The sequence below is a fragment of the Salvelinus fontinalis genome, chromosome 14 (assembly GCF_029448725.1).
Source record: "Salvelinus fontinalis isolate EN_2023a chromosome 14, ASM2944872v1, whole genome shotgun sequence".
In the NCBI taxonomy this organism is placed as follows: Eukaryota; Metazoa; Chordata; class Actinopteri; order Salmoniformes; family Salmonidae; genus Salvelinus; species Salvelinus fontinalis.
The window spans coordinates 46,490,322-46,502,882 of NC_074678.1; the positions used below are offsets into that span (position 1 = coordinate 46,490,322).

Sequence of the window (12,561 nt, forward strand, 5' to 3'; positions counted from 1 at the left end):
AATGTCATTTTGACTATTCAGTGCTAGAGCCTCATCCACCAGGTCACTTTATAATTGTACATGGAAAGTTTTTGAGGAATGGTGCGCAAAATCACAGACTGTGCCATTCCAGTACTCTGTCCCAGGAATCCTGTCGTTTCTACAGGAATTACTAGAAAAGGGAAAGGCTTTTTCTCCTATTAAGGTATTTCCAGCAGCTATTCAGGCTTGTCATGTGGGTTTTGGGAGCACGATAGTGGGGCAACACCCCCTTGTTGCCCGATTTATGAAGGGTGAACATCGCCAAGCGTGTAATTGACATTCAGAAACTCTCGATGCACTTGTCATGCGCACAATTTGCACCCGGTAACAATAGGGTATCATTGCGGCTTAACCCCACCTTTACCCCTAAGATTATTAACGTTCTTTGATGTGTCTTCCCCTTGAGCTGGTAGCTTTTTATCCCCACCGTTTTCCTCTCCGGAACATCAAAGGTTGCGTATGTTGGGTCCAGTACGCGCTCTGCGCATGTACATGGACAGGACTAAGAGATTTAGGAAATGTGATCAGTTGTTTGTTTCCTGGGCGAAACCTCACACAGGTAACGCCCTCACTAAACAACGTATCTCCCACTGGATAGTGGAGGTTATTGCTTTGGCCTACACAAGTAAGGGTCTTCCGTCTCCTGCTGGCCTACGGGCCCATTCCACTAGATCAGTGGTTCCCAAACTTTTTATAGTCCCGTACCCCTTCAAACATTCAACCACCATCAGGGTCAGCGCATTCTCAAATGTTTTTTTTTGCCATAATTGAAAGCCTGCCACATACACATTATACAATGCATTTATTAAACATAAGAATGAGTGTGAGTTTTTGTCACAACCCGGCTCATGGGAAGTGACAAAGAGCTCTTATAGGACCAGGTCACAAATAATAATATAATAATAATCAATAATTTTGCTCTTTATTTAGCCATCTTACATATAAAAGCTTATTTGTTCATCAAAAATAACTCTGCAATGTTGGGTTGTATTGGAGAGAGTCTCAGTCTTAAATCATTTCCCGCACACAGTCTGTGTCTGTATTTAGTTGTCATGCTAGTGAGGGCCAAGAATCCTCTCTCACATAGGTACGTGGTTGCAAAGGGCATCAGTGTCTTAACAGCGCGATTTGCCAAGGCAAGAAACTTTGAGCGCAGCCTTATCCAGAAATCTGGCAGCGGCTTCTGATTAAATTTCACAGAACCCCTTGTTGCAATTTCGATGAGGCTCTCTTGTTCAGATATCTATCAGTAAGTGGACTGGAGGCAGGGCATGAAAGGGATAACGAATTCAGTTGTTTGTGTCGTCCGTTTCGGGAAAGTACCTGCGTAATTGCGCACCCAGCTCACTCAGGTGCTTCGCTATATCTCATTTGACATTGTCCGTAAGCTTGAGCTCATTTGCACTCCAAAAAATCATACAATGATGGAAAGACCTGTGGGTTGTCGTTGTTAATTCAGACAGAAAAGACCTCCAACTTCTGAATCATAGCCTCAATTTTGTCCAGCACATTGAATATAGTTGCGGAGAGTCCCTGTAATCCTAGATTCAGATCATTCGAGCGAGAAAAAACATCACCCAGATAGGCGAGTCGTGTGACAAACTCGTCATCATGCAAGCGGTCAGAGAAGTGAAAATTATGGTCAGTAAAGAAAACTTTAAGCTCGTCTCTCAATTTAAAAAAAAAAAAACGTGTCAATACTTTGCCCCTTGATAACCAGCGCACTTCTGTATGTTGTAAAAGCGTTACATGGTCACTGCCCATATGCAGAAGATAAACAAGAATTCAGGGGCCTTGCTTTAACAAAGTTAACCATTTTCACTGTAGTGTCCAAAATGTCTTTCAAGCTGTCAGGCATTCCCTTGGCAGCAAGAGCCTCTCCGTGGATGCTGCATTGTACCCAAGTGGCGTCGGGCGCAACTGCTTGCACATGTGTTACCACTCCACTATGTCTCCCTGTCATGGCTTTGGCGTCATCAGTACAGATACCAACACATCCTGACCACCAACGTCCATTTGATGTCACAAAGCTGTCCAGTACTTTAAAAATATTATCTCATGTTGCCCTGGTTTGCAGAAGAGGATGTCTTCCTTAATTGACCCCCCATTAACGTAATGGACATATAGCAGGAGTTGTGCTAGACCTGCCACGTCTGTTGACTCATCCACCTGTACCGCATATAATTCACTGGCTTGTATGTGAAGTAGTAATTGTTTCAAAACATCTCCTGCCATGTCACTGATGCGTTGTGAAACAGTGTTCTTTGATGAAGTCATTGTCTGTACAGTTTTTTGGGCCTTTTCCCCCAGCGTTGTCCCAGCTAAATCCACGGCAGCAGGAAGAATTAAATCCTCCACAATAGTATGGGGCTTGCCTGTCCTAGCCACTCGGTAGCTCACCATATAAGACACTTCTAGCTCCTTCTTTTTAGTGGTATCTGTTGCTTTTATACATGTCTTACTACTAGAAAGTCTTCTTTATTCTCACTCAAAAAGCTCCCGTGGCTCATTTTTCAAATTGTCATGTTTCGTTTCTGCGCAAGAGTGAAGGTTTCCCACGAGAAAGTAGCGGTTAATGTGATTGGATGTTCATTATTTGACTATGCTACCTGTATTTGACATTGTGTTGTTATATAGCTGAACACTAGATGGTTTCATTTTATTTTGGGCGGTGAAACGAGGCTACTCAGGTGAGAAAAAACCTCACCCAAATGTATAGCCCCGTTGGAAAATATAAATGCACTGTTTGAAAATGTGAAGACATTTATTCTATTTTAAAAACATTTTTTACATTTTTTTTTTGTGAATCACATTTTTATTTGGCGTACCCGAGACAGCATTGCGCATACCCCATTGCACGTATTCCAGTTTGGGAATAGCTGCACTAGATAAATGGCTACGTCCTGGGCTTGATTTAAGGGCATAGCTATCCAAGATATTTGCTCAGCAGCGAGTTTTATAGGCTCGATGTCACTGCACCGACCCTGGCGCATATTGTTTTACGTGTAGGATCTTCTGAGTGGCAAAGCCCATTTGTGTGATATATATAGCGCAGGGCAGTCGGTCGTCAGGATAAGCTTGTCTGGAAATACGGGAGTCAGTATATCCCAAAAGTGAAATTCCCGAAACAAATTCTTGAAAGAGAACTTTAGTTTACGACTGTAACCCAGGTTCTCTGATAGTATGAGTGAGGTATTTCACCAGACCACCCTTCTTGCATGAGCGAGGAAGAGGTGTGGCTTATTTTTGAATGACTCAGAGACGCTGCGTTGGGCGTTTTATAGGGTAGGAGGGACACCCTTCCCGGACGCACTCGTCTCGACGTCCAGCCAATCATGGCTGCGGTAGTGTAATAAAGGCTTCTGACGAATACGCTGGGGGCGTATCCCATAAGTGAAATACCTCACTCATACTATCAGAAAACCGGGGTTACAGTTGTAACCTAAAAATGTGGCAGTGACATAGGATCCCCATGAGTGACAGAACACTGAGCCAATCCCGGCTCAACTAGAGAACATTACCAACCCCTACGCTCCGTATTTTCCGCTGGCTTCCCCACCACCACAGAAAGCACTGAGCTAGGCTGAAACACCTGCATTTTGGCGCTGCCTTACTCAAGAAAGAAAAAAAGAGACCATGTTTGTATGTGGCTTTATTAACTCAATTTTTTTTTTTTTTTTTTTTACATTGTTACAACTGATATTTTACACGTATTAATGCCAAAATCACATGCAAAACAGGCAACCCCCCCCAAAAAAAATGTGGGGCTCTGCCCTGAATGATGGGTCACCACTGGATATACTTCATTCATTGACATTTTTGTTTGGCTAAATATAAAGACAAAAGGGAGGAATATGCTTCAGACCACTGCAATACATTGCACTATTGGTAAGTTGGATGTCGTGTGTGTGTGTGTGTGTGTGTGTGTGTGTGTGTGTGTGTGTGTGTGTGTGTGTGTGTGTGTGTGTGTGTGTGTGTGTGTGTGTGTGTGTGTGTGTGTGTGTGTGTGTGTGTGTACAAAACACGGACAACAAAGGCATTTCAAGCAGTTCTAAATCTTTAATTGTCAAATATAGCATCCTGTTGTTTAAGCATTTTTCGAAAAATCCATTATTTAATGAATAACCTAAACCAACAGAAATGAAGAATGAAAATGTAACCTTATGGGGCATGTAATTCTGTAGATATTCTCAATTGAAATGTATTGTCTAATTCATGGTCTTTGTTTTGGATTTAAAAGGCCAGATTTATAGAAGCTTTTGAACAGACACACAACTTTCACCCCTTTTTAAGGAGCAAATAAACACCAGAAACAACACCCTAACACAACTGTTTGTTTTTACGGCCAATCATTTTATAACAGCTTCCCGACTCAACCTACCGCCTAGTCAGATGAGGCTGGTGGGAGGAGCTATAAGAGGATGAGCTCATTGTAATGCCTGGAATGGTATTTATGGAACGGAATGAAACATATGGAAATCACGTTGGACTCCGTTCCATTTATTCCATGCCATACATTAGAATGAGCCCATCCTCCCATAGCTACTCCCACCAACCTCCTCTGCTTTTAGTATGTTTTCAATATTTATTACTTTATTCAATGTTTGACAAAAGTACATGTACAATACTTGCACTGGTGCAAAGACTCGGGACAGTGTAGGGACCTGATACCAAGGCGGCTTACATTGGGATTGTTGTATCTAATGAGTATTGCTGTTGTCACATGCATGATAGGGCATAGGGCATTTCTGCTCAAAGCAGAACTAGTGAATGTGGTCGGTTTCAGAAAAATATAGCAAAACTAGTATCACCACTATCATAGATGTCCTTTGTTTTTTGCTTTGCTGTTTCAACCAATCTAATTTTGACATATTTTCTCACTCTAAAACATAAAAAGACATCAACAGAGGGCAAAATAATAATATACATGGCCAGCAATATTGTCTAATATTAGTTTAAAATGAGTGCCATATAATAATATAAATAGGCTAATAATTGTATTTTGTTACCAATTACATAAATATTTTATTTCACAAGTTGAAAGAAACACTAAAATGTGTAAAGACATGGACGTTTACAGTTCATAGAATCAACAATCGGGGGTTCTGAAGTGTGGACACCAAATGGCACAAACTACATTAAATTATACTAGACTTGCACGTCCCAATTGAAAAAACATTGTGGCCGAATCCCAAAAGTCATCAGCCAGTCAATCAAGGAGACAAACGAATAATTATAAATGCCTTCAATGCATTTGGTAATATATACATTTCCAAGTTGTTGCATCACCGTCAATAAAGAGAAATACAATATGTTAATTTGAACCGTACCATAGCTTCAGTGCTTTGAGCAAAGAATGGTAGCCTACTCAATGACACGGGTACAGAGACAAACGGACAAATAATCACTAACTGAAATTCTGCATCACCCACTTACAAAATGCCACTGTCCTTACATTAAAACTATCTTTTAACTGTAGTATTTGAGTCATAATATTATGGAATCAAACTCCATGGTCTCAAAAGTAGCCATAGTACATACATCTTTCAATAACAGAAGACAACAAACAATCTTTCAATAGTTCCAGTTACATATGACAAAAAAATGTGAAAAAGAAAAACATTAACAATTGACAGCTGCATTGTTAGGCTTTTCTCTCCGACTGTTTCAGGTTTGATTGTGAAAGAGCTTGCATAGAGAAAGCTCTGAAGTAGTCACTGTCTCTGTATTTTCTGCGACTTGATTGTTCATCTTCTTCTGATTACCGTCACTCAAATGCAGTTAGCTTTCATTTCTAGTTCAGAATAAAACATACAGAAATACAAAGATACAAGTTGTATTTGTCTCTATTGGCAGATACAAGGAAATGACAAGAGTAGGTGCAGGTGAAACCACAACACAGATAGCCCTCAAACAGTGAAGACTGAAATCCCACACACTACCTTGCCAGACAGTGGATAGGTCTTGGTCTTGTCCCCTTAGTCAATTAAACACAAAGGGATGCTCTCTGCCTCTGTATTACAGGAGCCTAAGGGGGTTTAAACAACAACAAACATAGCTACCTTCATTTAAATAAAAAACAGTACTGTTTGAGTCTCCTCGAATCCAGCTGGAAGCTAGCTGACACAGTGTAGGGAGAGAGAGAGAGTCAGGAAGTGTTTGACCAGGTCAAGTGGTCAACGCTCCATGTTGTCTCTCAATGCTACTTTTCCATCATCTTCTCTTTAGCGGTCAGCAGAGAGAGACAGTGGCTACCAGTGGCCATCCTCATAAAAATATGGTAATTTACCAGTTTCTTTTATCCAAAGCGAAAATGAACAAATATTCTTTGTACAGAATCAAACCCACAACACCAGAGTTGGAAGCAGCGCCCTCCAACCTACTGAGCCACCAGGACCACATACGAAGTGGGTCACACCTCTGTACTTATAGCGCGAGTGTTGGTATAGAAGTCCGGTGCTGGGTTGCTGCGATGCTGACCGGTGCTCAGCAGGGAGCCGTGCAGGGAGGGCAGGTCGAGAGCCAGCGCTGGGTTCTCATAGTGCGTGGGCATGTAGGTGATGCGCTCGCCACCGTTGCGCATCTCATCGGTGGTGCGGATGTAGAAGGGTGATTCATAGGGCGAGCAGGTGGGGCAGTAGTTGCGGGGAGGCCCTGAGGCGTGGGGGGCAGGGGGCTCCGGGAAGAGGGGGGTGACGGCCGCCCCATCCACCCCAGGTGCACTGCACGCATTGCAGGCAAAATGGGGCTGCGTGATGGAGCCGGTGTCCCCTTCTGACCCATTCTTCTTACAGCAGTAATACTGACGGAGAGGGGCGGAGAGAGAGAGAGGTTGTGATTTGTGACAATTAATTAGTGAATAGATACTGTAGTGAGTCTAAGTAGATCTCTCATACACAGACACACACACACACCTACCTGGAGTCTACAGTAACAGAGCACTGCTATGATAACCAAGAGAATCACCGTGGCGAGAATTCCTCCGGTTATGACAACAGTTCCAGCTGTCATCCGACCAGCTCTCCATCAAACTCTGGAGGCACAGGAAGTGACGTCATCATCACATGGCCACTGGGCTAACAGAAACCTGGGTTGTTTTCAATAGGACACAATGTAGGGGGAACTGGGAATGTATGTTCTAATTTGACATATTCAGGTAGTACCTCCCTGTTTCATTACTTTTCAAAATGTTTTCTGACAACAGAACATGACCCAGAAGCACTATAACATAGGACATATTGCTTTAGTGAATGAAATGAAACTCACGTTCAGCAAAGTGTGCTTTAACACCTGCAAGAGAGAAGACCGTGGGCAGTACAATGAACGGCGCAGTTCTGGATAGATTAACCACTTACATTGATCCAAATGACTATATTTACAATTAGGGCTTCAATAATTTCCATGTTCAAAGCAATTTCCTCATAGATGATTAGTATACTGTTATATGCTATGAAATTGTGTCGTCTTCTGACAACTTTCTCACTGCGATTAACTCTGTCTGTTTGGCCTGACAGCTCAAGACATCTAATTTGAGACAAGAATATATGTGGGGGAGAAATAGTGAAAGAGTGACCCCTGTAAGTTGGCTACTCACATCAGAAGAGTGTTCGGAGGGCAGGAGAGGAAAACCCAGGTCACAGGTGGGAGGAGACGCTGATGGACAGATACACAGCCTCGTCGTTCTCTGACCAAACAAGATAGACAGAATCCAATATCATGTCATATCATGTAATATGCTATATGTAAAACATACAATACCAGTCAAAAGTGTGGGCAGACGTACTCATTCCGGGGGTTTTCTTAATGTTTTACTCATTTATACACTGTAGAATAATGGTTAAGACATCAAATCTATGAAATAACAAATATGGAATCATGTAGTAACCAAAAAAGCGTTAAACAAATCAAAATATATTTTATATTTGAGATTCTTTAAAGTAGCCACCCTTTGCCTTGATGACAGCTTTGCATACTCTTGGCATTCTCTCAACCAGCTTCATGAGGAATGCTTTTCCAACAGTCTTAAAGGAGTTCCCACATATGCTGAGCACTGGTTGGCTGCTTTTCATTCACTTTGAGGTCCAACTCATCCCAAACCATCTCAATTGGGTTGAGGTCAAGGTGATTGTGGAGGACAGGTCACATGATGCAGCACCATCACTTTCCTTCTTGGTCAAATAGTCCTTACACAGCCTGGAGGTGTGTTGGGTCATTGTCCTGTTGAAAAACAAATTGTAGCCCCACTAAGTGCAAACCAGATTGGATGATGCATCGCTGTAGAATGTTTAACACTTTATTGGTTACTATATGATTCCATATGTGTTATTTCATAGTTTTGATATCTTCACTATTATTCTACAATGTAGAAAATAGTACAAATAAAGAAAAACTCTTGAATGAGTAGGTGTGTCCAAACTTTTGACTGGAACTATATATCTTTTTTTATCTCTACGTTACGGTTTATCTCTACATGACTTCCTCTTGAACTACACATCCTTGCCACAAGATGGAGCTACAGAATAAAAACCTGGAGAGGGGGAAAAAAACATCAGCATGCTGGTCATTTTCCCCCCCAAAAATCTGTTGTTCACATCATTACACAATTGTGTGCAAGTGCACACATATACCCTGAAGGAGGTTTAGACCCGGGAGAGGCTGTACATTACTATCTTCTTCTAGATGTGTCCTGAATTATCTGGTCAAATTCAGCCAATTGACCAAATCACATCCATAACGATGAGCTCTCACGCTGAGTAATACTTTGTCATTTCATTTAACCAACACTAAATTCAAGTCCAAACAATTCAGATTATTTCTATCATAATGTCATGGTGAACCACAGACATCACACCAAGCATTACTCACACTACAATCCTGAAATAAGGGTGGAATGGATGGAAAGAAAGGGTGTGTAAACACGCATACACACACACAAGCCAAGCTAGAATTGCAGACATTAGGTCAATGTCTCAACAGCCATGCAGTGTCTATGACCATGGTCTAACTGGCAGTACTATAATACAGAGTGGGGCTTTAAAAGTGATTTAGTGGTCCGTCTCTCTGGTCTCACGGGTGCATTTCACAGCAGCACTGACTTTTAATCAGAGGGATGAAAGGAGCTGAGATATACCTAGGGATCAACCTATCCATGTGATATCAGATTGAACGCACATACACACACACACACACACACACAAGCACGAGCACACACAATAGCCTGACATAGACTGTCACAGGGGCAAACATAGATCAAACACACAGGGTAATAAAGCAGCACAGCAAAGTGCAGACTAGCACAGTCTGACTGACATACTGCAAGCTGACACACACACACAAGTACTTAAAGGCAAGATGAAATGCACAGCCAGGCATGCGGACACACAGCCCTTCCAAGACGAAAATACAGACACACCCATGCGATTTAAAAAAATAATAATAATTATGATACAGAATATTTAATATTGGCCAAATAATGTCTTTAAAAAATATATGTAACAGAATGTATTTAAAATGTGTGTATATATATATATATATATTATGAGTGCTGAATGCATCAGAAAATGTAGTTATTGTATTTGAAAATACATTACAGAATTGTAACAAAATGGTGACTGTATTAATAATTAAACTTTAGTACGCTTTGGTATCACGTACATCTATATCAATCTCATTAAGACTGCAGCACTGGCAGTGTACAAGCTTAAAATGGAATCACAGAACAGAAGATAACAAATTAACTGGCATGACAATCGGCCTCATGAGAGGCCACAAAGCCACACCCCAACAAGCCACGCCTCCAAATATTTTAATAGGCTGCCAATCGCTACAATGTACAGAAATATAAAAGCAACTTCAAAGATTTTATTGAGTTACAGTCAGGGTTGGGTAGGTTACTTTCTAAATGTAATATGTTACTAGTTACCTGTCCAAAATTGTAATCAGTAATGCAACTACGCAAATACGTAGCTAAATGAGAGAGCAGCAGTGTGATTCACATCAATGAGCTATGTAGATATCAATAATAAGTGATATCCGTATCGCCGTAGACTACACCACTGCTGTCATTCACCACTGCTGTCATTCTTACCTCCAAGCGTTTATTCAAGATGGATAATCTTTGGATGCCGACAGCAGTCGTACCATTCGAAGACATAGCTTGGACTGTAACCTACAAAAGCATATTCCTGCTATTTTCCCGCGATCCATCAAACACATTTGGTGTTTCATCATAGTTGTCTCTGACTTGTGGTCAGACTCGCTCAGGTGGCACAAACTTAAACTTGCGCCTTTTTTCAATGTTGATTTGAATGTCATTGAGAAAACCGAGATGTTTCAAAGATCTGAATTTAAAATTAATCCTCTGAGTAATCATCTAGTTTTTCAAAAGTATCTGTAATCTGATTACAGTATATTTGCTGGTAAAGTAACGGATTACAGTTACCGTTTTTTTGTAATCCCTTACATGTATTGGATTACATGTAATCCGTTACTCCCCAACCCTGGTTACAGTTCATATAAGGAAATCAGTCAATTGAAATAAATTCATTAGGCCCTAATCTATGGATTTCACATGACTAGGCCAGGGTGCAGCCATGGGTGGGCCTGGGAGGGCACAGCCCACCCAGCCAATCAGAATTAGTTTTTCCACACAAAAGGGCTTTATTACAGACAGAAATACTTCTCAGCACACAGCCTCCCTTAAACAATCCCACAGGTGAAGAAACCGGATGTGGAGGTCCTGGGCTGGCATGGTCACATGTGGTCTGCGGGTATGAGGCCGGTTGGAGATACAGCCAAATTCTCTAAAACAACATTGAAGGCAGCTTATGGTATAGAAATTAACATTAAATTCTCTGGCAACAGCTCTGGTGGACATTCCTGCAGTCAGCATGCCAATTACACGCTCCCTCAAAACTTGAGACATCTATGTCATTGTGTTGTGTGACAAAACTGCACATTTTAGAGTGGCCTTTTATTGTCCCCAGCACAAGGTAATGATCATTGTCCCCAGCATCTGTGTAATGATCATGCTGTTTAATCAGGTTCTTGATATGTCACACCCGTCATGGGCATACACAAATACACTGTCTGATGAACTCTTAACGGACCACAGGCTAACATGGGACATTGACAGACAAAATAGTCTCCCACAGAAGCTGACATGCATTGCATGAGCACAAGCTAATGAATGTACTCACACACTGACATAGGCAGAATATCAAAGACTCCAACACACAGTGTGACATAAACAACATGTCACACAGTCTGACAGACACAGCGTGACACACTCACACACACACTCTCTCACAGCCTATCACATGTATAACACACACTCGCACACACATTTTCTCTCACAACCTGTCACACACTCACCTTACTGAATCTCTCAAACGCACTATCCATCTCACACAAAGTCTGACACACTGCTCATACTTCCACAAACTGTCACTTTTCCTGCGTGTGTGTGTGCGTATGTGTGTGTGTGTGTGTGTGTGTGTGCACACTTGCGCATCTGTGCTTGCGCATGTGCATGATGCGGGCGTTTGTTTGTGTGTGTGTGTGTGTGCGTGTGTGCGCGTGCAGTGAGCGCCAATAGAGGAAGTGTAGGCCCCCAGTCAGCCAGACAGAATTGAGTTTGAGCAGCAGGGCAGATTCGATTAAGGGAGTCAGTCTAATGAGATATAATTAGGCGGCAGCAGGTGGAAGCTGTGCCGCCACAGCAGGGGCCCTAGGCTCCGTGGGGCGCAACCACTTCCTGTCAGAGGCAGGAACAGGAAGTGCCCAGTCATGTCTGTTTTTGTCCACCTGCATCTTTTCCTCATAGTCTTTCAAACTATGAGTCGCTCAGACGGTGATGCAACGTCTTTTTCTTTGTACAACTCTGTGTCTGTGTCTAATAGTTGGCTAATTGAAGCAAAAAAAGTGATGTCTGTAATCTTTTTAATATGCCTCCTCTATATAATATAACTCTATTAAGGCAAGATATTCACCAATTTAGTATGCATGCCGTCATATCACTTTCTTTCCTTTCAAATAAAAAGAACCCGGCGTACCAGTACCGAGTCGATGTGCAGGGGTACGAGGTAATTGAGGTAGATATTTACATATAGGTAGGGGTAAAGTGACTAGGCAACAGGATAGATAATAAGCAGCAGCAGTGGTGTATGTGGAGTCAAAAGAGGCAGTGCAAAGGGAGGTCAATGCAGATACTTCCGGGTAGCTATATTTGGTTAACTATTTAGCAGTCTTATGGCTCAAGGGTGCATTGGTACAAATCAGTGGTGATGAACGACCTCAGACAAGGATATTCGACTATTTGAGCCACAGTTTTATGACGCCAGGTTATTGCTGCCTCAATAAAGGTGGATGAATGAGACAGGTATGGGTCATCATTCTGAAACCACTTAGTCATTTAACCATTGCATCAGTATGCAACAATAATTTCCATCTGATTATGTCATCGTTGTCATCTGCAGAGCTAATCCTGGCTAGTTCACCATGTATTTCATGGGACATTGGCGTCCTGTTTGAGATTCAACA

At 41.9% G+C, this 12,561-nt stretch overlaps 1 protein-coding gene across 1 annotated transcript; it reads right to left on the minus strand.

Annotated features, from left to right (window-relative positions):
• Window positions 1-4,060: 4,060 nt before the first annotated feature.
• Window positions 4,061-8,376, minus strand: LOC129811006 (protein FAM163A-like). The gene is made up of 4 exons (XM_055862082.1): window positions 7,616-8,376; window positions 7,288-7,311; window positions 6,940-7,054; window positions 4,061-6,823 (listed from the first exon to the last, which is right to left on the minus strand). Exons 3-4 carry the CDS (start codon window positions 7,030-7,032, stop codon window positions 6,434-6,436), a joined length of 483 nt encoding a protein of 160 aa, XP_055718057.1. The 5' UTR covers window positions 7,033-7,054; window positions 7,288-7,311; window positions 7,616-8,376; the 3' UTR covers window positions 4,061-6,433.
• Between the last annotated feature and the right edge of the window lie 4,185 nt (window positions 8,377-12,561).

What these genes read in the sequence shown, in the direction of transcription:
- LOC129811006 (XM_055862082.1), bottom strand. Translation starts at nt 7,032, where the DNA reads ATGACAGCTGGAACTGTTGTCATAACCGGAGGAATTCTCGCCACGGTG. An exon ending in TCTGTTACTGTAGACTCCAG is followed by an intron (nt 6,824 to 6,939) that starts GTAGGTGTGTGT and finishes CCTCTCCGTCAG; the next exon opens with TATTACTGCTGTAAGAAGAA.